The sequence below is a fragment of the Hemitrygon akajei genome, chromosome 16, assembly GCF_048418815.1.
Source record: "Hemitrygon akajei chromosome 16, sHemAka1.3, whole genome shotgun sequence".
Lineage (NCBI taxonomy): Eukaryota > Metazoa > Chordata > Chondrichthyes > Myliobatiformes > Dasyatidae > Hemitrygon > Hemitrygon akajei.
The window spans coordinates 90498076-90525183 of record NC_133139.1 but is presented as its reverse complement, the minus strand read 5'-3'; the positions used below and the strand labels follow the sequence as shown (position 1 = coordinate 90525183).

Sequence of the window (27108 nt, the reverse complement as noted above, 5' to 3'; positions counted from 1 at the left end):
GATGTGTGTAGGTTACTTGCAAATACCATGCCATTTTATAGAAGAGACTTCAGCATCCGCATTTATTGGTATCCGCGGGAGGCCCTGGAACCAATCCCTCGCAGATAAGGAGGGCTGACTGTAGGCATATGGATGATAGAGGGTATTGTGGGAGGGAAAGGTCAAATTGATCTTGGAGTAGGTTAAAAGTTTGGCATAACATCGTGTGCAGTAATGTTCTGTGTTCCGTCAGTACGTAATGGAACATCATTGGTCTACTGAGGATATCATAGTCCCTGCATTGCACTCCATCCTGTCCCACTTGAAAAATGGTGCCGTCTACACCAGGATGCTGCTGATTGACTTCAGCTCAACGTTTAATAAGATCATCCTTCAGAGGCTAGTGGGCAAATTGCCCTAGTTGGGTCTCAAAACCTCTCTCTGTAACTGGATCTTGGACTTCTTGACAGAAAAATTGTGGTTTGTGTTGGCGGCAGCATCTCTAGTTCCATCATACTGAGCGCCAGCACTCCCCAGGGCTGTGTGCACAGCCCACTGCTGATGCACGACTGCACTGCTAGATCCATTTCAAGTTCACCAATGACTCAACAATGGTTGGCCTCATCAACAGCAATGACAAGACAGTGCACAGGGTGGAGGTAGAGCGACCATTGAATGGAGCGAGCATAACAGCTTGAGCCTCAACATGGACGAGAGTAAAGAGATGATTACAGCCCTTAGGAAGGTGCAGGCTGACCCTCTTGCACATAAACAGTTCCTCCGTGGAGATAGTTAAAAGAATCAAGTTTCTTGGAGTACATATAATGGGCGATCTCACCTGGTCCCTTAACACCACATCTTTGGTCAATAAAGCACAGCAGTGTCTCCAATTCCTAAAGAGATTGAAATGAGTAAGGCTTCTCCCCACCCCTCCCACCACCATTCTAACTAATGTTTACAGGAGTACAATTGAAAGTGCCCTGACCAGCTATATCCATCTGATATAGGAATTGCAAGGCGACTGACCACAAGATCTTATAAAGGATATTGAGGACTGCCGAGAGGATCATTAATCCGAGATCCACTCATCCGAGAAACTGTGCATGAGTGCTGCTCGTGCAGGACCTTTACCATTGTCAATGGTCTCTCCCATCCATCCAAGATCTCTTTGACCCTCTACCACCAGGCAGCAGGTACTGTAGCGTTTGGGAAAAGGATTGCTAGGATGGGAAATAGCTTTCTCCCCAGGCCGTGAGACTACTGAAGTCCCTGCCATCACCTAGGTCTCATCATGTATAAAGTGCCAATGGTGTTAAACTGTTTACTTTTTGACTTGTGTCATAATTGCACTATATTATTTGTTGATTAATTGTGGTAATATTACCTTTAGTTCTGTGTGAGGTACACGTACTGTGTTGTGTATCTTCAGCTGGAAGAACATTGTTGAAGTTTAATGTTCATTCAACGATGCATGAATATATCCAAATGAAACTGCGTTCCTCTGGGAACAAGGTGCAAAACACATTACCAACAGCACACAGCACAAATAGCACATATGGTTATGATAGCAGAAAAATAATATGGCCCAACTCTCTGAGTGGCATGACTGCAGATTGATGGTAACTTGTTGTAGTCTAGCTTGTTCTTCCGCTGAGTCAACACTGAAGGGCAGTGCCTATGGGAGGGGCCAATCCCCTAATGCAGTACAGTATGGATTCCAGTTCACTCACCGAGGTCCCTGCTCTCTCCTACGTTGCCTCTTCTGGGCATCTGCAACAGGCAATCTTGCAGCATGAGGACCTGGTCCTCCTTACAACCGGGTCAACCACTGCAGGTCTTTCCAATGAACCAGTGAACTGGACTTTCAGTATACTACATTGCCAATTTCTAATAGGGTCTTACAATCACAATGAATACACCCAGGATAGTCATGTACACCAATACATCAAGAGTACTCAAGGAGCCCAGGTGGCAAAATAACAATGGTATTCAATAAATCCAGATCCATTGCTATCGAGCACCTTGTTGATGGGATAGTCATGCAGTACTTGATGTTCTTAGTATCCAGCAGTATCTTGCGATTGTCATTGAGGCGCAAAAGACAAACAATTACACCTTTGATTGGACCTGGAGTAGCCGTTGCCAGTAGTCCAGAAAACCTGCAAGTCTAGTGCCACCAAAGTGCCAAGGGTGCCATTTAATGGTTCCATTTAATATCAGAATGTATACAGTATACAACCTGAAATTCTTACTCTTCACAGACATCCATGAAACAGAAGAAAACCCAAAGGATGAATGACAGAAAACCATTAGAACCCCAAAGCCGCTCCACCCCCTCTCCCGTGCACAACTAGCAGCAAAAGCATCAACCCTCCTCCCATTGGAAGCACCACCCCCCCCCCCCACAACGTGAAAGCAAGAGCGAAGTCCCAAAGAGACCATGATCTAGAGTCCATCAAAAACTACAGTCCTTAATCAGTACTTCAACATGCACAGGCTCTGTCCCTCACTAACGAGGGAGAGAGAGGGATCACCCCTTCTACAGTATCGCTTATTCAAGCTCACCCGACTCGAGAACCAGCAGACTCTTCCCAAACCCCACTGTGTGTGAGAGAAATTGAGACCAATTGCCTGAGTGTAGAGGTCTCTGAAAGCTGCACCCGCTGTCTTGATGTTTTGATCTCCTGTGATGCTTCCACATCCCAAAGGTGCACGTATTCCAGGCCACGCCTGGAGACACTGAAAATGCAGCCGCTCAGCAAGCTTTGAGAGTGAGAATCCACCGCCACGAAGAACTGTAGTTTGAATGCAGCTGTAGATCACGGACTCTGGCAGAACACCTTGAAAAGCAAAGAAGAAACATTAAAGAGACAAATTTAAGCTGTTTCACAGATGAACTCAAAGAAGTTGCCCTCCGGCACCATCTTAGATCCTCCTTCAGGGAGCACGATGGGGAGTAACCGCTCTGTCACCAGTGGGGCCTGATATCACTGCATGGGGCTGATTCCTAATTGTACAGAAGCTTTAGAGGGGCTGTAGAGGAGATCTACCAGGATGCTGCCTGGATTAGAGAGCTTGTCTTACGAGGGAAGATTGAGCGAGCTATGGCTTTTTGCTTTGGAATGAAGGAGGTTAGGTGTATAGGATTATGGGATCAAATAAAGTATGTCTGTCTGTCTTTATCCCGGGGTGACAATGGCTAATATCAAAGGACACCCATTTAAGGTGAGTGGAGGTAAGTTTGGGGGAGATGTCAGAGATGGGTTTTTACACAGAGTGAAAGGGGCCTGGCACGCACTGATGGAGGTGCTGGTAGAGGCTGATATAGTAGGGACATATAAGAAATATGGGCAAAGGAGAAATGAAGGATTTTGGGCTTATAGGAGGGAAGTGTTAGATTGATTGTGGGGTAGGTTAAAAGGTCAGTAGAATATTGTGGGCCAAAGGGCCTGTAATGTGTTATACTGTTGTGTGGTCTAAGTTGAAGACCGGGTAGGAGTCCTTAATTGAGCCTCCTTGGCTTTAGATTGGAAGTTAATATTAATACGGTTTTCTTGCGTTATTTATTGTGCAAGATTCTGGTATGTCCTTTGCTATACGTTATTCAATGAAATATGATCTCCACTCCCTCCATACTAATCCCAATCTCACCATCAAACCTGTTAATAAGGGGGGGTGCTGGGTGCTGTAGTAGTCTGGTGGTTGACCTCTACCTTGCTGAGGCCAGATGGCAACTCTCAGACCTACCCCTTGAGCAGGACCTCACTAAAGAGCATTAGGCCATTGTTTCTTGCACCATCACCAACCTCATCGACTCTAGGGATCTCCCAACCACTGCCACCAACCTCACCCAGCACCTTCCAATTCTACCGCCAACCCAAGATCCACAAACCTGACTGTCCAGGTAAACCCATGGTTTCTGCCTGCTCCTGCCCCACTGAACTTGTGTCAGCATACCTCAACACTATTTTATCACCCCTGGCTCAGTCCCTTCCTACCTACATCCATAACACTTCACATGCTTTCGATCTCTTCAATGACTTTAAGTTCCCTGGGCCCAATTGTCTCATTTTTTCTATGGATGTCCAGTCCTTGTACATTTCATGAGGATCTTAAAGCTGTCTGCTGCTTTCTGGACAACAGACCCAACCAGTTCCCCTCCACCATCTCTCTCCTCCATCTGGTGGAACTGGTCCTCGCCCTCAACAATTTTTCCTTCGGCTCCTCGCACTTCTGTCAAACAAAAGGCGTAGCCGTGGGCACTCGCGTGGGTCTCAGCTATGCCTGTCTTTTTGTTGGCTACTTGGAACAGTCCACGCTGCAAGCTTACATCAGCATCGCACCACAAACATTCCTATGCTACATTGACAACTGCATTGTTGCTGCTTCCTGCACCCATGCCCTGTTTGTTGACTTAATCAACTCAGCCTCCAACTTCCACCCTGCCCAACATTTACTTGGTCCATTTCTGACACCTCTCTCATCCAGTTTTTTGATCTCCCTTCATCTCTGGAGATAGTCTATCTGCTGATATCTTTTACACACTCACTGACTCTCATAGCTATCTGGACTATACCTATTCCCACCCTGCCTCTTGTAAAAATGCCAATCCCTTTTTTCATTTCCTCTGTCTCCGCTGCATTTGTTCTCAGGATGAGGCTTTTCATTCCAGAATAACTGATATGTCCTCCTTCTCAAAGAAAGGGGCTTTCCTTTCTCCACCATCAACGCTGCTCACACCCACATCTCTTCCGTTTCACACACCTCTGTCCCCACCCCATCCTCCTACTACCACACCAGGAATAGCAATCCTTTTTCCTCACCTATCATCCCAGAAACCTGCCCATCCAGTAACTTCTGCCGTCTGCAACGGGATCCTACTGCCAAGTATATCTTTCCCTTCCCCCCCCCCCCCCCACTTTCCACTTTCTGAAGGGACTCCCTTGTCCACTCATCCTTCCCCACTGATCTCTCTCATGGCACTTGTCCTTGAAAGAGGAACAAGAGCCACACCTACCCCTACACCTTGTCCCACACTAACATTCAGGGTCCTAAGCTGTCTTTCCAGGTGAGGCAACACTTCACCTGTGAGTCTGTTGGGGTTATCTACTGTTTCAGTTCTACATCCCAATCCCATTCTGACATGTCAGTCCATGTCTTCCTCTGCTTCCATGATGAGGCCACTCTCAGGTTGGAGGAGCAGCGCCCTATATTCCATCTGAGTAGCCTCCAACCTGATGGTATGAACATCGATTTCTCGAACTGCTGTAGCTGCCCTCCCTCCTTCACCATTCCCCATATCTGTTCCCCTCTCCCACCTTCTCTTCTTAGCTGCCCATCTCCTCCCTGTAGTGCTCTTCCCCCTCCCCTTTCTTCTGCAGTCTTCTGCCCTCTCCTGTCAGATTCCCCCTCCAACTCTTTATCTCTTTCACCAATCAACTTTCCAGCTCTTTACTTCACCCCTGCCCCTGTCCCGGTTTCACCTATCACATGCCATCCTGTAATTTTTCCTCCCCTCATCCCACCTTTTCAGTCCTGATGAAGAATCTCAGCCTGAAATATCGACGGTTTATTAAATTCTATAAATGCTGCCTGACCCAAGCTCTTCCGACACATTGTGTGCATTGCTCTTGATTTCCAGCATCTGCGGTACCTCTGTAACTATACAATGTAACCCCTGCCAAGAACTGATCCAGAGTTGGCATCCCAACTTGGAGATACAGATTCATTTACTTATCACATGTACAGTGCATCGGAACATACAGGTAAAAGAAGATTTCTCTCTCCCCACCCCCTCCCACGCTCTTCTGTTCCCCACTCCAGCCTTTAACCTCACCTCACCTGCCTATCACTTCCCCCGGATCCCCTCCTCCTTCCCTTTGTCCTGTGGCCACTTCTCTCTCCTATACACAGGCAGTCCTCTTAATCCCAGGACTGAGCTCCAGCCTCCAGTCTCCAGGCTTCCACCATCATGAATTTGGAGATGCATATCACAGTCATAGGCACCAGGCATCAGCTGTAGTTCTAGATTGTCTATCGTGCAATGACGAGACTCGCCCTAGTCATCTGCGATTTGTAGGAACTGAATTACAAGAGTGACTTGCGCAAAGCTTTAGTTTAAAATGGAGGAAGAGTTGTGTTGACCTCACTCACTGATCTGATACCATTGTATCCAGTGGCAAGACAGCTGGAGTTGAGGTCAGTTGCAATGGATTTCCATGACGTTCCCAGTGCCTCTTCACACTCCAAGCGTTCCACAGTGCCTTGCTGGGTCTGCCCTTCTGAACCAAACTAATGGCTAATTCTGCGCAGTCTTCTGCTTGGATAGGCAAGCTATAAATAATGCTTAAAACAACTTAAAAATTATATAAATGATGTAGAGCTGATTCAGAGCCAGGCAAGCAGAAGCTTGAAGGAATAATGTGCAGTTTAAATAGCCCATGCCTCCCCGCCCCACCCCACCCCACCCTAACACTGGTTGAGGCACTTGCCAAACTGTTGAACTGTCCGGTCTGACGTCAGACCAGCCCGTACCCAATAAAACAATACCATGATACTGCAGAGAAGAGGGTGCAGAGTTGAGATGGCATGAAAGGTTAGAGGACCCAGTGCACTGAGTGTACATGGCCCATTATTGAAACTGTTTAGCAAGTGGTGAAAGTCCTAGCCCCAGGTATGGTCCCAGGCATGCCGTCCACCATTTCTAACAGCATTAGTTGCAAGTGTGATAAACATGATGACTGCCCCATGCAATTGGCCACTTTTCAAATAAGGTGGCTTTCAATTATTTCTATTCTCTTCCTCATGTTTAACCTGCTTAGCTCGTAACTGTTCTGACAATAAAGCCACATATTACTGTTGTTAATTTCAGCATTGTTTCTTTTCAAACAGGCACCCTGTTTGCAAGATGCACAACGTGGTGAGTTGTACTGTATCCCTGGGATCGCTGGGATTGATGCAGCTCCTGGGAATCTCCTGGACTTGGAGCATTGCTGCCAGTTTGGGCATTTATCTCGGAACTGGAGGATGGAGGTTTTTCCGAATTGTGGTGAAAACGGCCCCTAGAGATATCTTGTAAGTTTCACTGCAAGACTGACTTCATTGCGGGGTGTCTGTGCCTCAGTATGAGAGGAAGCAAGTCTTGCACTTGGTGCAGCACTGAAGCTAGACATTGTTTCTTTGGAGGGATCTTTTAAATTTTAAAACTTCTCACATTTATAGCATATTTACCTCATTCCTTAGTTCCTCTGTAACTCTAAGCAGAGCAGTTAGTGTAATGTTGTTACAATGCCAACAACCCCAGTTCTATTCCTGTGTGAGTACGTGGATTTCCTCCAGGTACAGGTTAGGAGGTTGATTGTTCACATGTGTGTCATTGGGCGGTGCAGGCTCATTGGGCTGAAGGGCCTGTTAACTGTGCTGTTCTCTAAATAAATAACAGATGTTAGAAACACTCATTAGGTTAGGAAGCATCAGTGGAGATAAAAAGTTTCATGTCAAAGATTTCTACAAACAAGCTGGAAATGTAAGGAAGTAGGCTAAGGATGTGTCATAGGATTAAAAGAAAGGGGCTTAAATGATGAAAGAGGTGATTGAAGACCCAAGGAGAGGGGCATATGAAGAAACAAAAATAGTTGTTAAAACAGAAGTGCTTATATATTTAAAAACAAGGTCTAAAATTGGTATGTAGCACCAAAGCAGAAAACTACAGTGATTTGTCCAACAGTCGTGTTGTCAGCGAATTTGTGACAAAGATAGGTAGAGGTCTAGGTAGTACTGAGGAAGCAATGTGATTGCAGCAGGACTTGGACAAATTAGAAAAATGGGCAATAAAGTGGCAGGTGGAATACAGTGTAGGGAAATATATGATAATGCATTTTGGTGAAAGGAACAATAATGCAGATATTATCTAAATGGGGAGGAGGTTCAAAATCAGAGGTGCAGAGGGACTTGGGAGTCCTCATGCAAGACTCCCAGAAGGTTAATTTACGTGTTGAGTCTGTGGTAAAGAAAGCAAATGCAATGTTGACATTTATTTCAAGGAGAATAGAATATAAAAGCAAGGAGCATTTATAAGACATTAGTCAGATCGCACTTGGAGTATTGCCAACAGTTTTGGGCCCCATATTTCAGAAAGGGTGTGTTGTCATTGGAGAGAGTCCAGAGGAAGTTCACGAGGATGTTTCCAGGAGTGAAGGGGTTAACATATGAGGAGCTTTTCGCAGCTTTGACCTGTATTCACTGGAATTTAGAAGAATGTGGGGGAATTTCATTGAAAGAAATGTTGAAACCCTCCTGATGAAGGGTTTCGGCCCGGAAAGCCGTCACTACCTCCTCTCATAGATGCTGTCTGGCCTGCTGAGTTCTGCCAGCATTTTGTGTTTTTATTTATTTCCAGCATCTGCAGATTCACAAATGTTGAAAGGACCAGATAAGGTGGATGTTGAGAGGATGTTTCCTCTGGTGGGGGTATCCAAAACTAGAGGAAACAGCCCCAAAATTGAGGGGCAACCTTTTAGAACACAGGAGGAATTGTTTTAGCCAGAGAGTAGTGAATCTGTGGAATACTCTGCCACAGACTGTAGTGGAGGCCAAGTTCATGGGTAAAGCAGAAGTTGATAGTTTCCTGATCGGTCAGGGCATCAAAGGATATGGGGTTGAGTGGATCAGCCATGATGGAATGGCAGAGCAAACTCGATGGGCTGAATGGCCTAATTCTGCTCCTATGTCTTATGGAATTTGAAGATTAAGTTCCATCTGCCGTTTCTCCACCCTTACCTGTAACTTTTCTATACCCTGCTGTACCCTTTGATAACCCTTATCAATCTCCACCAGTTTTTGCCAGCTGTAAACATACTAACTAAACCATCTGCATTTTCATCCAAGACATTATACATACACTGTATATAGTTACAGATATGAGGTCCCTGAACTAATCCCTGCAGAACACTGCTGTTCACAGACCTCCAGCCAGAATAAGACCCATCAACCACTGCCATCTGTCGTTGGTGAACAAGGGAATTCTGAATCCAAACTGACAGACATTTTAATCTTCTGGATCAGCCCACCATAAAGGACCTTGTCAAATACCTTATTAACGCCCACGCTGACACCATTTACTGCTTCACCTTCATCAATTAACTTTATCACCTCCTCTTACTCGATTAAGATTGTAGACGTGACCTGCCCCATGCAAATCTAGGCTGCCTGTTCCTAATTAGCTCATGCTTTTCCAAACACTAGTAAATCTATCCCTAACAATCCTCTCAAACTTCCCTACTTTGATGTGGTAATTCCCTGGATTATCCACATTTTCCCCCTTAAACAAACAAATAACGTTATTTGTTCTCTAATTCTTCTGGAATTTACCTGTGGCTAGAGAGAATTCAAAGATCTTCTTCCAGGCACTAGCGATCTCCTTTTTTTCTCTCTCAATAACCTGGGATAGATCCCATCTGGTCCTATGGACATCAAGCATAATGCTTGTCAAACATCATCTCCTTCTCAATCTCAGAATTTAGATTAGTGTACCCCACCAATCTCACTATCCTCCATGCCCTTCTCCTCGATGTATGCTGATGTTAAAACACTCATTTACTACCTCATCCACATCTTCTGATTCTAAGCATGAATTCCCTTTGGCCTTTTTTCCTTTACTCTTACTCCTTCCCCTATTGTCTTTTTGATTTTTAACATATATGAAATGCCTTGAGATCCTAGTGGTTAGCACGACAGTTTACAGTATGGGTGACCCAGCTTCAATTCCCGTCACTGCCTGTACATTCTCCCCGTGACTGCGTGATTTCTTCCAGGTGCTCTAGTTTCCTCCCACAGTCTAAAGACATACCAGTTGGTAGGTTAATTGGTCATTGTAAATTGTCCCGGGATTAGGCTAGGATGAAATCGGAGGATTGCTGGGTGGTAAGGTTCAAAGGACCTACTCCACTCTGTATCTCAATGAAAAATAATTTTTTAAAAATTTAAATTTATGTCCGTTTTGGATTTTTAAAAAGGTTACGATTCTAACTTAGTTTTATCTGTTACATGTATATTAAAGCATACAGTGAAATGTGTCATTTGTGTCAAATCAAGTAGGCAAGGATTCTGCAGGGGACAGCCCACAAATGTTGCCATGCCTCTGGTGTCAACAAAGCATGTTCCACAAATGTACTAACCCTAACCCTGATCTTATATCTCTGCAATGTGGGAGGAAACTGGACCACTTGGAGGAAATCCACACAGTCACAAGGAAAATGTTCCTTACAGACAGCCACAGAAATTCAATTCATTTTGTTTAATTGTCATTCAACCATACATGAATTCTCATGAGTACCGCCAAACGAGACAGTGTTATTCCGGAATCAAGGTGCTAAAACACAGTACCACCAGTCACAAAGAAGAATACATTCATGGAATAAAAGAGTCCCGACCACCACCCCCCATCGCGGATGCTGCTTGATGCTGAGTACGTCAACAAACCCCAATAGAATATCAGTAAAATACATTGACGCAGAGCATGTATGTATGTAGTCCAGACCTCCCAACCCACCGATATATGTCGACCAATTGGTGATTGCTGGCATTGTAAAGTGACTGTGTTAACCACTACATTACCAGGCCACCCTCCTAATTCACTACCGTGGTCCTTTTAATTCCCTGTTTGAGTTCTTTTCTGCTCTCAAATTTCTCAAAGGCACTATCTGATTGACAACCTTATCCAAAGTTCCCTTACCTTGATCAGCAGGTTTTTAAGCAACCCCCCATGTTATCAGATATAGATTTGCGTAGTAACAGCAATTCCCAGTTTATTCTCCAAGACCCTGCCTAATAAATTGGTAATCTGTCTTCCCTTAGATAATTTGCCACTGAGATGCCAGTCACCTGGCCAGGCTCATCTTCCAATACAAAGCTCAGTTGGACTATCTAAAAACAACCTGTTTTTAGAAAAAAATCTTGGATGCATCTAATAATTTCTGCCCCTTCTAAATGTCTTGCACTGAAGAAGTCCCCATTAATATTGGAAAGTTAAAGTTATCCACTAGAATATGTATTTACTTCTTTCCATAATCTGTATGCGTATCTGCTCCATAATCTCTTATAGTATAATAGTTCTATAGAGAGGACTATAGTATACTCACATGAGATTGCACTACCTTATTTTGAACTTCAGCCCTCCTGTCTGTCCACTGAAGGCAGCTGTGATATTTTCCCTGAGTAATAATGCCTCTTTTACCAATCAGGGTGGGGTTATTGTGTTGTTGGAGAAAAGATAGCTAATGGATTTAAAGCATTTGTGTCATTGTTTGACTGTCTGTCTCTTTGTACCTGAACCTATCCTGCAGTTCACTGTGACTTTTGACAGGCACTCCACTAAAGTACAGAGGGTGCATTTTAAACAGAGCCCTGATATTGTACAGGTTGTTCCCTTGTAATAAATTAATTCCACCTTTCTGAACATCTATAAGTCAGTTTCATCCGTGAGTAGGAAATATGTAAAAGTGTTTTTATGGTAATCATATATCTATGGTACTGTAACGAAATGGCATCAGAAGTATATAAGGCAGATAAGGAAAATAAATATTTACTGAAAGTGGAGAGAAGAGGAGAGTTCTGGTATTTATAGCACGTGAGTGTGTGTGTGTTCGACTTTGAATTTAGATAAGATCATAAGGCATTGGAACAGAAAAAACAAAGTACACTGCAGATGCTGTGGTCAAATCAACACGTACAAACAAGCTGGATGAACTCAGCAGGTCGGGCAGCATCCGTTGAAATGAGCAGTCAACGTTTCGGGCCGAGACCCTTCATCAGGACTGAAGAAGGAGGGAGCAGGGGCCCTATAAAGAAGGTGGGGGGAGGGTGAAAAACCAATCAGAGGAAAGATCAAGGGGTGGGGGAGAGGAAGCAGGGAGGGGATAGGCAGGAGAGGTGAAGGAGGAATGTAAGGGGAAAGCACTATGGGTAGTAGAAGAAGGCAGAATCATGAGAGAGATGATAGGCAGCTAGAAGAGGAGGCAGAGTGAAAGTGGGAAGGGAGAGGGAGGGAATTACCAGAAGCTGGAGAATTCAATGTTCATACCAAGGGGCTGGAGACTACCCAGATGGCATATGAGGTGTTGCTCCTCCAACCTGAGTTTGGCCTCATCATGGCAGTAGAGGAGGCCATGTATGGACATATCCAAATGGGAATGTGAAGCAGAGTTGAAGTGGGTGGCAACCAGGAGATCCTGTCTGTTGTGGCAGACGAGCGGAGGTGCTCGACAAAGCGGTCCCCCAATCTGTGTCGGGTCTAGCCGATGTAGAGGTGGCCGCACCGGATGCAATAGATGACCCCAACAGACTCACAAGTGATGTGTTGCCTCGCCTGGAAGGACTGTCTGGAGCCCTGAATGGTGGTAAGAGAGAAGGTGTAGGGACAGGTGTAGCACTTATGCTTGCAGGGATAAGTACCAGGTGGGAGATCTGTGGAGAGGGACATGTGGACCAAACTTTGTATGCTTCTTCTGTCTGCAAAAAATGATTGCAACCTTTGCGTCAAGTTTGAAATAGAGAGGCATCATAAACACTATGCTGATAGAATATGACAGCTGGCTTTAATATTGTAAATATAGAACCTCTGCATAGATTAAAGTCCAAACTATTGTTGCACAGGATATAATATACCTCAGGGTCTCATCACCAATCAGCATTCTATCATTTTTTAGGAAGTACCCTCCCTCCCAGTACAGTTAATGCTCATTTGCACAGTTCCCTCATTCATCCTAACTCTCTCAGGTGAACCTCGTCTTTGTCCCGAATTTTCAGATCCGTTCCTGGCTGCACTCCTCTAGTTTTGTATCTTTCAGACATTCTACAACCTGTCAAGAACTCAGCATTTTGACTGTCAGACATCTTGCGTTGAGATGGATTAATAATTCACAGGCCTGGATGAGTTACGAATCCATCTGGCAATTGGATCACTTACGTATAATTAATTGAGTAAATGCTAATTAATAATGCAATACTTTCCAGCAAAGACCAGATAAGGAAAATACCTAAAATCACTTTCATGTTTTTATTTTGTATTTCTTCATGATAAAAACGGAGTCCATTCAGCCCACTGAGCATGTGCAGACTTTCAAAGTGATCCCATCTATCCAATACCCCTCAGTTATTTCCTTATAACTTTTTCTTTTCTCCATCACATTCCCAACCTCTTGCCCACATTCAGTCCTGGTTCTCCTGCTACCCACCAACACTTGAGAAACGCTACAGTGGCCAATTAGTCTACACACCCACACATTTTTAGTGCCTAGACGAAGCCCTGTTGGTCACAGGGAAAATTTGCAAAATCCAAACAGGCAGCACTGTGGTCACGAGAGCTGCACTACCTGCTGCACGACTGTGTCACTTAGTGGCTGTAGCCAAGTCTCTGAAATTCTCTCCACATTATAAGAGCAGAATTAAGCCAGTGGGCCCATCGAGTCTGCTCCGCCTTTAGATTATGTCTGATATACATCCCCATTCTCTTGCCTTCTCCAGGTTACCTTTGACACCCTTACTAATCAAGAACCTATTGCCTCCACTTTAAATACACTCAATGACTTGGCCTCCGTAGCCATCTGTGGCAATGAATTCCACAGGTTCACCATGCTCTGGTTAAATAAATTCCTGCTCATTTCTGTTCTAAAGGGACAGCCCTCTAAACTAAGGCTGTGCCCTCTGGACTTAGACTTCCCGACTATGGGAAACATCCTTCCCATGTCCACTCTCTCTAGGCCTATTATGTGTTCCTCTTCAAGCCATAAAGTATATTGCCTGACCCTGCTTTTGGTCACTCCTAGAATCCCTTTCTTTTGAAGGTCAGGTTCAGCTTTTAACTATCCTGTGAAGCCTCCTCAGGTGTTTGCTTGGACATAGGCGCAGCCTGTACTTGCCAAAGTCTGTCTCCTGACTGGAATCCCCAGTGACTTAGACATACTGTAGACTATGGGACAAGTTCAGACTTTGATACAGTTAGTCCACACTAGGATCAGCAGTCAAGTGTCAGAAAGATCTTTCAGAACAATTGTAACTGTGAGTCTAATACGGGAAATGGAAATTTGCCAAATTGAAGCTTGTGTGCAGGAGAACATTTCTTTAAGAGTCCATTCCTAAACAGATACAGGCTCCAGCTGAGGGTCTGTGTGAGTTGGAGCCAGCTGGAATCTTCTCAGCCAAGCTTCCCCTCTCAAAGCCTTGTGAAATGAAAGCAGTCCGAGGGAGGGAGGGAGGCATGCAGTAGATTTAAATACACTGCTCTGCTAAAGTTCCTGGCCCTTGCCAGCAGGCATACTACTGATTTGTAAATGAAACCACATTACTCAACTTTGTGCAGAAACTAGAGGCTGCAGACTCTGGGATTGGGAGCAACAATCTGCTGGAGGAACTCACAGGGCCGGACAGCATCAGTGAGGAGGAAAGGAATAGTCAGTATTTCAGGTTTCTCAAATGTCAACAATTCCTTTTCTCCAACAGATGCTGAGTTCCTCCGGCAGATTGTTTATCACTATGTGTCTGGATTAGGGAATGTTCCAAGCTCAGTATTGACCGGATACCACACAGCACAGTGTCTCTGCTTGTGTTGCTGCCATCCCACAGCTACAGTAACCTGAATTCAATCCTGACCTCCAGTGCCATCTCAATGCAGCTTGCCTGCGCTTCCTGTGACTGAGTGGATTTTCCCTGGATGCTCCAGCTCTCTCCCACGTCCCACAGTTGCCAGCGCAAGTATAAGAGAAGTTAGTATAGGTACATGGATGGTAGGGGTATGGTCCCAGTACAGGTCGATGGGAGTAGGCAGTTTAAGTGGCTTGGCGTGGACTGGATGGGCCAAAGGGCCTGTTTCTGTGCTGTACTTTTCTATGACTCTAGCACAGGTTCCCAGCATTCCTGTCAGCCCCATTCCCTCCCCATATTTCTCTAGAATCGGTTCTCGCTCATGTCCATTAACTGCCCCACACCCTGATTCAGGAATAGCCTTAACAAGCCAAATGCTTTCCTTTGTCAGATTAAAGCAATTTGATTTGCCAAAACTATTTCTCCTTTAGGAAGAATCTAGGAAAAGAAACCCTGATATAAAAATTAGAGCTAGCTCCATTCCTCCATTCTCTGTACATTCAGTGGTCACTTTATTAGAAAATCTGCTGCTGCTGTCGACCATCCACTTCAAAGTTCAATGTATTGTGTGTTCAGAGATGTTCTTCTGCACACCACTGTTGTAACGTGTGGTTATTTGGGTTACTGTTGCCTTCCTGTCAGCTTGAGTGGTCTAGTGCCAATTCACATGGAAGTGAAATCAGGAAACTATTAAATCAATAAGACAGAAAAGGAGCTCTTCCTCCCCCCATCCCCCCCACCCCCAAGGTGACCTTGTTTGTGAAGATTTGTGGAACCTTTTTGTCTCAGACCTCCATGGGGAAGTGAGAATGAGAATTTCAAGTTTGGTTTGTTGCTTGACAAGAGGCCACTGTTGGGTTAGTGTGAGCTAGGCTCACGTCCAACTCTACTCGCTTCTGTTGAATGATGAGAGAGAGGGAACTGAATCTAGGGGTGCTCCTGATTTCCATAACTTCGCACTGGAATCAGCATTGCCGGGATGCAGGGAAAGTGAGATAGTGGCAAAGTTATTAATTCCTGCTGTGTCCCATAAAAACGCAACAGGGAATCCTCAGCACTGTAGCGTCTCCATGCCCCCCTCCCCTGGCGATTTTATAGAATTTATGAACAGGCCCTTCATCCCACAACATTGTGCCAAACAAATTAAGCTGATGGTGCCTAATTAAACTAATCACTCCTGAGTGAGCGTAGTCTATACTCCTCCACACTCAGTGGCCATTTCATTTGATACCTCCTGTACCTAATGAAGTAGCCATTGAATATGTTCGCAGTCTTCTGCTGCTGTAGCCCCTCCACTTCAAGCTTCGACGTGTTGTGTGTTCAGAGATGCTCTTCTGCACACCACTGTCGTAACCTGTGGGTATTTGAGTTACTGTCGCCTTCCTGTCAGTTTGAACCAGTCTGGCCATTCTCCTCTGACCTCTCTCATTAACAATGCCATAGAATGCTGCTCACTGGATATTTTTTTGTTTGTTTTCCCACACCATTCCCTGTAAACTTCACAGAATTTTGTGTGAAAATCCAAGGAGATCAGCAGTTCCTTGGATACTCGAAGTACCCCATCTGGCATCAATAATCATTCCAAAGTCAAAGTTACTTAGATCATATTTCTTCCCCATTCTGAAATTTGGTCTGATCAACAACTGAACCTGTTGACCATGTCTGCATGCTTTTACACATGGAGTTACTGCCACATGATTGGCTGATTAGTTGTTTGCATTAACGAGCAGGTGTACCAGATAAAGTGGTCACTGAGTGTATATCAGAGACTGCTTCTCCAAGTACCTACACGCCATCCATCACAAAAATCGGAATCTCCCAGTGGCCACCCATTTTAATTCTACTTCCTATTCCCATTCTGACGTGTCAGTCCATGTACTGCCGCGGTGAGGCCGCACTCAGGTTGGAGGAACAGCACCCTATATTCCGTCTGTGTAGCCTCCAAACTTGATGGCATGAACATCGATTTCTCGACTTTCCGGTAATTACCCCCATCCCCCTTCTCCTTCACCAATCACCACTCCCATTTTCCTCTCTCAACTTATCTACTTAACCTGCCCATCTCCTCCCTTTGGTTCTCCTCCCTCTTCCCTTTCTTCCATGGCCTTCTGTCCTCTCTTATCAGATTTCCCCTTTATCCTGTTCACCAGTCGACTTCCCAGCTCTTTGCTTCACCCCTTCCCCCATCCCAGTTTCACCAATCACCTACTACCTTGTTCTTCTTCCTCTCCCCCTACCTTCGTACTCTGACTTCTCATCTCTCTTTTCCATTCCTGATGAAGGGTCTTGGATCAAAACATCAACCTGCTGAGTTCCTCCAGTATTTTGTGTTTATTACTTTGATTTCCAGCATCTGCAAATTTTCTCTTGCCACTGAGTGTATATCCATGTGCTTCTCCTCTTAAACTTCTGTAGCATATCTGCTTCCACTACCACCTCAGCAGCACATTGCATGCACCCATCACTCTCTGTGTTTGAAAGAAAAGCCTGTACCACCCATGTCCTTCGAACTCTCCCCCTCTCACTTGAAATGCGTGCACTTAAGACGTTTGATCTGGGAAAAAGATACTGTCTCTTTAGTCTATTAGACCCTTTCATCATTCTTATATACTTCTATCAGGTCTCAGCTTGCACCACTCCAAAGAAAACAACCCTAGTTTGTCCAACCTCACCTTAATCCAGGCAGATTTGTCCTCTAATCCAGGCAGCACCTCTTCTGCCACCGACACAAAATGCTGGAGGAACTTAGCAAGTCAGGCAACTTTTATACAAGGGAATAAATAGTTGACATTTCGGGCTGAGACCCTTCATCAGGACTGTTTATTCCCTTCCATAGGTGATGCCTAACTTGCTGAGTTCCTCCAGCATTTTATCAAAGTCAAAGTTACTCTCAAAGTATCTATTGTGTGTGCTGCTTAAGCTTTCCAACATCTGCAAAATCTCTTCTCTTCTGCACTTTCTCCAAAACATCCACATTCCAGCCTACAATGCAGAGTCCAGAATTGAATGCAGTACTCCAGATGAGAGCTAACAAGAGTTTTATAAACTTGCTGACTTTTGACCTCAGTGTCTCAACTAAAAAAGCAAGCATGCTATATAACTTTACCACCCTGGCAACCTGTGCCATTACTTATTGATGTGCTAACTAATCACGTGTGATTATTTCTCTCCTGGACAGCGGGCTGTTCCTGCTGATGCGTGTTAAGTTAGCGGTGAAGAAACACCAGAAGGAAGACAGCACCATCCCAAAGATCTTCCAGGAAACAGTGAGGAAACACCCGGACAAAGTGGCCCTCATTTATGAAGGAACGGATGAAAGCTGGACCTTCAGGGAACTCGACGAGTACTCAAACGCAGTGGGGAACTTCCTACTGGAGCAGGGCTACCAGCCGGGCGACGTCATTGCCCTGTTCATGGAGAGTCGGCCTGAGTTTGTTGGCCTGTGGCTCGGCATGGCCAAGATCGGGGTGGAGGCTGCCCTGCTCAACTTCAATCTCCGTCTGGACCCTCTCACTCACTGTCTGTCTGTGTCAGGAGCCAAAGCCATAATCTTTGGAGCAGAGATGAGTGATGGTGAGTCACATATTTATTGAGCCTTTCATGCTCTCAACCCTAAATTCTTCTGCAATAATTTTTTTTTACTAGTTTCATGGTGCACTTGTTACATCTAGGTTCTCATTATTAGAAGCAGGTTTATTATCACTGACATGTGAAATCTCTTGTGGGAAAAATACGGTGCAAGACATAAAAAATTAATATAAGTTACAGTTAAAAAGATTAGGTTTATCTGTCATATGTACATTGAAACATACAGTGAAATGCACCGTTTGTGTTTAAGCAGATCAGTGAGGATTGTGCTGGGCAGCCCAAAACTGTTACCATGCTTCTGGTACCAACATAAGCTGCCCACAACTCACTCTCCCTAACCACACGTGGGAGGAAATGGGAGCACAAAGAGGAAGCTCACGTGGTCATGGGGAGAACTTACAAATTACTTACAGGCAGTAGTAGGAATTGAATCCCGATCGGTGATCCCAGTGCACTAACAGCTATGCTACCGTGCCACCCTAAAATAAAAAATAGTGAAAAAAATGAATAACCAAGTAGTGTTCATGGCTTTAAGTACCAAAGCAGTCCCTGAAATGGTGGGTGTGGGTCTTCGGCATTCTGTACCCTCCCCCTTGATGGCCATAATGAAGTGGTCATGTCCAAAATTGCCATTCAACGTAACTAGCAAGGCAGGTATTTATTGCCCACTGCTTGCTTTAAGGAGATGAAGATGATCCGGTGGTGTCATCTGTTTGTAGATTTCCCGCACTGTCATCTTCACAATCCCAAAGTCTTGGGTGCTGGATAAGATGCAAGGTTCCGATCTATCGCTTTCTGAGATGGCATGAAGTTAGTTGTTTTGTGGTAGCAGTAAGATATACAAATTACTATAAATTTTGGAAGTTAATAGTGCAAAAAAAAAAGAAATGGACCATTCATAAAGCTGTTCTTGAGGTGTTGAGTGTGGGTCTTCAGGCTTCTGTACCTCCTCCCTGATGTTAGTAACAAGAAGAGGGCATGAGGTTCCTTAATGATGACTGCGACCTTCTTGGGACACTGACTCTTGAAGATGCCCATAATGGTGAGGAAGCTTGTGCCTGTGATGGAGTTAGCTGAGACTACAACCCTCTGCAGCCTCTTGCAATCTTGTATATTGGAGCCTCTAAACCAGGCTGTGATCCCACCAGATGGAATGTGCTCCACCTTGCATCTATAGCCATCTGTAAGAGTCTTTGGTGACATACCAAATCACTTAATAAAGTATAGCTGGTGTGCCTTTTTCATGATTGTATCAATGTGTTGGAATCAGGATAGTAATTCGAGATGTTGACAACTTGAGGTTGCTCACCCTTTCCACCACCGATCCCTCTCAATAAGGACTGGTGTGTGTTCTTCTGATATTCGTCTTTATGAGTCCACAGTCATGCTGATGTTGAGTGAGAGGAATTTGTTGCAATACTACACCTCTTCATCGCCATCTGAGATTCTGCTGACAACACCGATATACTTCAAGGTAGAGATTATAAGCCACTCATCACAGGGGTATCAATAATGCAACAGTGTGGATGCCAACTGCCGTAAAAACTCAAGGAAGAAGAAGAACAGGGGTATCACGTGCCCATACCCTTCCATTCATAGCACCTACCAGAATTAACCACACCACCCAGTCTGTAGACAGCAGTCAGTAACAAGGTAGGCAGCCAGTTAATTTGATTGTCTTCAGTTAATCAAAAATGGTCAGTTAAGTATTCCCTGCCCTTCTTGCACTTACGGTTTTGGGATCTTTAATGTTCACTTGACAAAAGCCAGGTAGTTTAGTCACTGTGACAGATGGCCCTTTTTGTACACAGAGGGTAGAGGTCTATGGAACGATCTGTCAGAGGAAGCTGTAGAGGTGGGTACAACGTCTATAAGACATTTGGAAATGTAGGAGTAGTAGCAGTAGTGCGATCACCCTGTTTGAGTTTAGGGTTGTCTATCGAGTGGCTGCAGAGTCCGATCCAGGATCCACGTATTCCAGTGCAGTGTGGGCGAGAGTAAGTGCTGGTTACTGGCTACTCAGTCTCTCCCTTTGCAGCTGCCGCTTGTTCTCTGTGGCACAGCAGAGGTTGTTTCATGTAGCGCAGCTCCCTCTTGAACAGATTTCCTGCAGGCTTATCTATTGAGTGCAATATCTTCTCAGTGTTTAGATGAAATGTTGAATTTCTTCAGGCTGATTTTGAAGTTCCAACTACATTTATTATCAAAATATGAACACATTATACAACCTTGAGATTCGTCTCCTTATCGGCAGCCACAAAACAAAGAAACCCAAAAGAACCCATTAAAAAATAATTCAACACCCAATGTGCAGAGAGAGGGGAAAAAAACAAATTGTGCCGGCAGTGAAAGCAAACCGCACTTAGGATGAGAGTGACGTGACGCCGAGAGCAGCTGGAGCAGGTCACAGCCTCAGTTTAGTGCAGAGCCAAGTAAATGTCGTGGAGCAGAACTGGCCCAACCCTTGCCTGCGGAGCCAACACCCTACCTTTTCGATCTGGCCCAGCATTTAAATCGTCCCAACATTGGGTCGTTCCTCATTCTAGGACCCGGGCCCCGTCGCTTCGATACGCTCTGGGCCCAGACCCTGTCGCCACATTTCAGCCACGACCTGACCTTTCCAAATCGGCCTGTCTTTGATGTTATGTTTGCCCACCAGGGGCCTGCTGGCCTTCCTTCAACTGAGAGCAAAGGATCTGTTTGGGGTGACATGGGTTAGGCAGCCAGAGTACAGTTAGAGTTGGTATGCTTTCTCAGTCCAGTCCAGCTTTCACTTTTTTTCGTAAACTCATGTTTATTTAATTAAGGTGAATTTAAATTTCTCATCTGGTACCGTGGGCATTGTACTTGCTGGACTTGCTTCCGGGGACCACTGGTTACCAGTCCAGGAACAATTACTACACTTCCATCCCAAGTTTGTACATTTTCTCAACTCTGTCCTGTCATTTAGCGCCTGTTTAAAGTTTATTCTTTGAACGACGGTGGATAAACTTTAAACACAGTAGAAAAGGTAACTGATAGATCTTTGCCTGATTGTCATCTGTCCCTGCTTTTGTTCCAGCTCTGTTGGAAGTGAATGGAATCCTGGGAAAAACCGTTCGGAAGTTCTGCAGTGGGAACTGGGACCCCAGTAAAGTTGCCGCTGGGACTGAACATCTGGACCCGCAGCTCAATGCAGCATCTAAGTTCGCCCCCTCTCCTCCTCCTTCAGTAGGATTCATGGGTAAGGATTATTTCACTGCAGCACCTTTCAAGTCTGTCCATCCATGTAATTCAAAGGAGAATTCGGAAACCTCAATGTAACCGCTACGTTTGAGAATCACGTCACATTGCTATGTCCCAGGGTGTTGCACAAACAAACTCAAACTATCTGGCAGTCACCATTTATGTAGAAGCTTTAGCAATCTATCATTCATATTATGTGGAGTATACTATCCCATTATTATTTAATATTTGTACCCTGTGGAGTGTCAGCATACACTTAAACAGGAGTACTTATTGTTAAGGGGGTACTGCCACAGGGGTACTCTCTAGTATCTGACTCTTGCCCTTCCCTTTCCTGACTGTTACCCACTTATCTGTCTCCCCAGGCCCCGGTGTGGCTATTTGCCTATAGCTCCACTCTATCACCTCCTCACTTTTCCTGACCAGATGAAGGTCATCAAGCTTCATTTCCAGTTCCCTAACCTGGTCCCTAAGGAGCTGCAGCTCAATGCATCTGGTGCAGATGTGGCCGTCCGGGAGGCTGGGAGTCTTCCGGACATTCCACATCTAACAACTGGTATAGAACATCGGCCTCACAGATTACCTTATGTTTCTATTCCTCACAGGTAACTTACCTCGCCTCGATCCATTATTGCCAAAGCCCCATTGAGCCAAAGTCCTACCACTCTGCCTCAAGTCACTAGGTTGATGACCTCTCCACTAAACAGTGTCTCCCTTTTATGCCTCAACCTTCCCTGCTATCCAACTGACAAATGATGCTCCCGTTATAGCCGCTGATAGGCCACGTACAATGAACAAATGCACTCGAAACTCCCTTTATAAATAACTGCCATCGACCTGCAAGAAATCCTTCTTGGTAAAACTCTTTTGACGCCGCTGACAGGCTGCGTACAATGGACAAATGCACTCGAAACTCCCTTTATAAATAACTGCCATCGACCTGCAAGAAATCCTTCTTGGTAAAACTCTTTTGACGCCGCTGACAGGCTGCGTACAATGGACAAATGCACTCGAAACTCCCTTTATAAATAACTGCCATCGACCTGCGAGAAATCCTTCTTGGTAAAACTCTTTTGACGCCGCTGATAGGCCACATACAATGGACAAATGCACTCGAAACTCCCTTTATAAATAACTGCCATCGACCTGCGAGAAATCCTTCTTGGTAAAACTCTTTTGACGCTGCTGATAGGCCACGTACAATGCTGTCAGGCAGGAACTTTGAAGTCTGACACAATCATAAAGCTATCAGGCAGGAACTTTGAAGCATAACTTGGAAACAGATGTTCTCAGGGAGATGTACGGCAGAAATGTGACAAATGTTCAGGGGATATTTATGTGGAGTTCTGCATAGGTGCATTCCAATGAGACAGGGAAAGGATGGTAGGGTACAGGAACCATGATGTACAAAGGCTGTTGTAAATCTAGTCAAGAAGAAAAGAAAAGCTTATGAAAAGTTCAAAAAAACTAGGTAATGATAGAGATCTAGAAGATTATAAGGTTAGCAGGAAGGAGCTAAAGAAAGAAATTAGGAGAGCCAGAAGAGGCCATGAGAAGGCCTTGGCAAGCAGGATTAAAGAAAACAGGAGTTGTACCTGCAGAGGAATGTCTCTAGGAAAGGGGAACAGGAGGGATAGGTAGGGAGGAATAAGTGAACCATGAGCTTCCTGTTCCACTCACTCCCTTCCCCCTACCTTAAACCTACTTGTTCTCTCTTTTTCACAGTTCAGCTGAAGGGTTCTGAACTTGAAATCTTAACAGCTTCTCATTCCTTGGATGCTGTTTGACCTGCTGAACATTTCTACTATTCTTAATTTGTATTTCAGAACTCCAGCTTCTGCAATAGGTATTTTTGGGGGGAAGGAGCAGGGACTTTTCGATTGTCGGCCTGATTTGAGGCAATGTGATGCCGGAGTAGGGGGGAGGTGAGGAGGAGCGGGGAGAAGCTTAGAACTTCTTCAACAAAAAGCAGCAACTGTACATGCTCTCTGTTGCAGATCGCCTGTTTTATATCTACACATCTGGCACCACTGGAATGCCCAAAGCTGCCATCGTCGTGCACAGCAGGTACAGACCAAGATGGGCATGGCCCAAGGCAGAGGTAACATCGGTAACAATTCTGAAGAAACAGATGGGTGATGGCAGCTTCTAAAGAGAGGAATTATTTTGTGTGCTGCCTTAACGCACAGATGTAGCAAGTTTAATTGGAATTTTCAGTGAGAGTTGGAAATATTTGGGTTGTATTATTGAACCAATCTACCCAAGAATATTTCTGGCCTTAGAGCCTCTTTCCCCACCTGCCCAGGAGGGACGATCTGCCTTAATGTTAGGCAGCTGTCTCCTTAGTATTTCAGTCACCTGATTATACTCTGTCGTCCCTTACAGGAATATTTGATGAGTCCCTTCGGAGCTCACATACAAAGAGTAACCAGTTTCCAACGCCGTCTTAGATTCATGATCTTAGATCCATACTTTGTGAGTGGTGGGTGGGGAGGTTAGAGCACATGTTTGTTACTGGCTCTCTGAATAGTGACAGGCTCGATACCGCGGCATCTGCCTCCTCCGTCACTGCTCATATCGAGTAGGAGATGGGTCTAGACAGTGCCTGGGTGGAAGACATCTTTAGTTCGTTAACTCATAGCAAGAGCTGAGCACAATATTAACCCCTACCCCAACTGATCTAGTAAGGACCAAGATCTCCTGGGTCAGGACGTCGCACAGAGTTTGCACCATCTTGTTGTCCAATCTTGTCCACTTGTGGAAATGAAATGCTTTTAGTGAGTTTTCCACTGTGTCGATCCCTCTTGTCTCATTTCCTTGGTTACAGGTATTATCGGATGGCTGCGTTTGCATATTATGGATTCCAGATGAGGCTTGATGATGTCATTTATGACTGCTTGCCATTGTATCACTCAGCAGGTAACAAGTGGGCTCCTTAATCCATATTCCCAATGAACACTACCCCGCTAGTCAGCTATTAAACCTCTCTGGGGTATAGGAGGAAATCCACACTGTCAGAGTATGGACAAGCAGACACCACACTGACTGCATCTGAGGTCATGATTAAACCTGCCCTCCTGCTACCTGTCCTCAGTTCAATGTCACATACAGCACCTCCAACAGTCCCTCAGCATGACCTTGAACCCACAGCCATTTCACCCTGAGAACAGCAAACTGCACACGGATTTGTCACTGACCGCTGGAACTACTAACATCTACTAGAGATCGAGCTCCAAAATCTCCTGAATGAATAGGACTGGTATGAAAACTATGTCCGTTTGTCTGTGTTTTAGAGACAAGCCAAGAGGAGGGGAGAGCAAGGGGTTAACGGTGGCTGACACCTGCTGTACCCTTTGTGTATCCACAAGATGGATTTCCAACATCAACTCCCAAGTTATGGCGGTGAGAAATAATGAATAAAGGGATCGGTGCTGAGGCTCGAGATGGAAACAGGAAAGCTCCCACCGCTGTCAGTCGATGGCTCCCACCTACTGACGACCTACTTGTATCAAAAACAAGATACTAGAAGCACTCAGTAGGTCAAGCAGCAGGCATGAGGAGTGAAACAGAAGATGTGAGGTAGAACATCTGCCTTGGGTTTCATCTGACTAGATAGCACTGTGGCACTCCCTTGGCTCAGCCACTTGAGTTTGAGGGCAGAGAGTAATGTGACGAAGTCCCTGGCAGGATTTACGAAGCGTCACAAATCAAGTTTATTATCACTGACACGTATCTTGAAATTTGTTGGTAGCAGTACAACACAAATTGTGATAATGTTTCTGGTCAAGATGGCGCCTACATACAATGCTCCCACGATTGACGTCTTCGGGAACAAGTGTAAGACAAAGACTGATTACCAGTAGCACATAACTTCAGTGTTGGGAATTATGGCGAGGCCGAACAGCCACTAACTGTTCATCTGGGCAGCGGAGGAAGCAGTGGCTTACCTTCCTGATGGATCAGTGTGCAAATTATGTTTCATGCACAAAATTATTAAAAATACTATATAAAGCTACCTTCAGGGTATATGTGTAAGCTGCATATGTAATGCAAATGGATATCATGTTTAGACTCGTGGCTCCATCCCCAAGTTACCTCATTGTATAGATGCAAATATTCCAAAATAAATTCGAAATCTGAAACACTTCTGGCCCCAAGCATTTCAGATGAGAAGTGCTCAACCTGTATTAAAAATTTTAAAAGTAGTGCAAACAGAGAGCAAGAATAGTGATGGATTTCAATGTCCATTCAGAAATCTGATGGCGGGGAGAAGAAGCTGCTCCTAAAATGTTGAGTTTGGGTCTTCAGGCTCCTGTACCTCCTCCCCGATAGTAATAATGAGAAGAGGGCATGTCCTGGGGTGGGGGAGGGGGATGAGGGTCCTCCCTGATAGATGCCACCTTCTAGAGGCACTGCTCTTTGAAGATGGTGGGGAGGGCTGTGCCCACTATGGATCTGGCTGAGTCTACAGACTTCTGCGGTCCCTTTTGATCCTGCGCCTTGGAACCTCCACGTGAATGCTGACCTTCCTTCAACTGAGGTACGCGTGTAGAAACTTGCTGCCGTCTTAGTGATGTACCAAATCTCGTCAAACTTCTAATGGAATACAATATAGCCTCTGGTGTACCTTCTTCGTAACTGCATCGATACATTCGGCCCAGATTAGATTTTCAGAGAGATTGACACCCAGGAACTTGAAACTGCTCACCCTGTCCACCGCTGAGAGCCGGTGGTAGTGGGGGCAAGTACAGTAGAAGTGTTTAAGAGGCTCTTGGATAGGAACACAGGGAATGGAGGGACATGGTCTTTGTGTAGACAGATGTGTAACTTCTAGTTTAATTCATTTAGGACAATATCGTGGGCCAAAGGGCTGGTTCCTGTGCTGTACAGTTCTCTGTCCTGTGATAGGAATGGGTCCCGGAGATTGGCACCGGGGTCATTCTGGACATCGGGATTCCTAGGAGTTTCAGGCTCACAGCTTGACCCTCTAACTTCTCCTTCCACCTTGACCAGCCTGGGAGAAATGTGACCCCCGGGGGCGGCAGGGAGAAATGATTAATAAAGGCTTGGTGCTGAGGCTCGAGAGGAAGTGGAGAACCTCAGCCTCTGTCCATCGATCACTCCCACCTACCCAGGTCCAGCTCAGGTCAAAATCCGAGGCACTCAGTAGGTCAAGCTGCATCTATGAGAAGAAACACAGCGGCTGCAGATGGAGTAACGACAAGAGGGTGGAGGAAGTCAGCAAGTTAACGAGTGGTAGAACACTGCAACACAAAAACAGGCTCTTTGGCCTGTCAAATCCATGCCAAGTTGTTATTCTGCATTGCCCTCCGTACCCCTCCTACCTATGTACTATACAGATGAATAGTTTTGACCAAAAACATCTAGTGTCCATCTCCCTTCACAGACGCTGCTGGGCCTAACAAGTTCTGTCAGCCTCCTGTTTGTTGTTCCTTGAGGACAGAAACTGAGGACATTTAAAACACTTTGCTCAGTTCCTCCTCCAGACATCAGGCAGCTGAGCCCAAGGTCAGCTGGAAATCACTCTATCATTTAGCGTAGGAATGGCACTACATTCATTCAATGAAATAAAACAGGTCAAAGAGCAGTGAGATTCGACCTCTTTCTCATCTGCGAGTTTCCTGTTTACTTTTCTGCAACCACTCATACTGGATCCTA

At 45.1% G+C, this 27108-nt stretch overlaps 1 protein-coding gene across 3 annotated transcripts in view; it reads left to right on the top strand.

Moving 5' to 3' along the window:
- The window catches only part of LOC140740290 (long-chain fatty acid transport protein 1-like), a 90718-nt gene that overhangs the window by 34764 nt on the left and 28846 nt on the right, over window positions 1-27108 (top strand). For all 3 annotated transcript variants that reach the window (XM_073069431.1, XM_073069432.1, XM_073069430.1), the window contains 5 exons: window positions 6871-7053; window positions 17795-18189; window positions 21266-21427; window positions 23427-23496; window positions 24257-24348. In XM_073069431.1, coding sequence (XP_072925532.1) covers window positions 6887-7053; window positions 17795-18189; window positions 21266-21427; window positions 23427-23496; window positions 24257-24348 — 886 coding nt within the window. In that variant the 5' untranslated portion in view covers window positions 6871-6886. The remainder of the gene's footprint in view (window positions 1-6870; window positions 7054-17794; window positions 18190-21265; window positions 21428-23426; window positions 23497-24256; window positions 24349-27108) is intronic.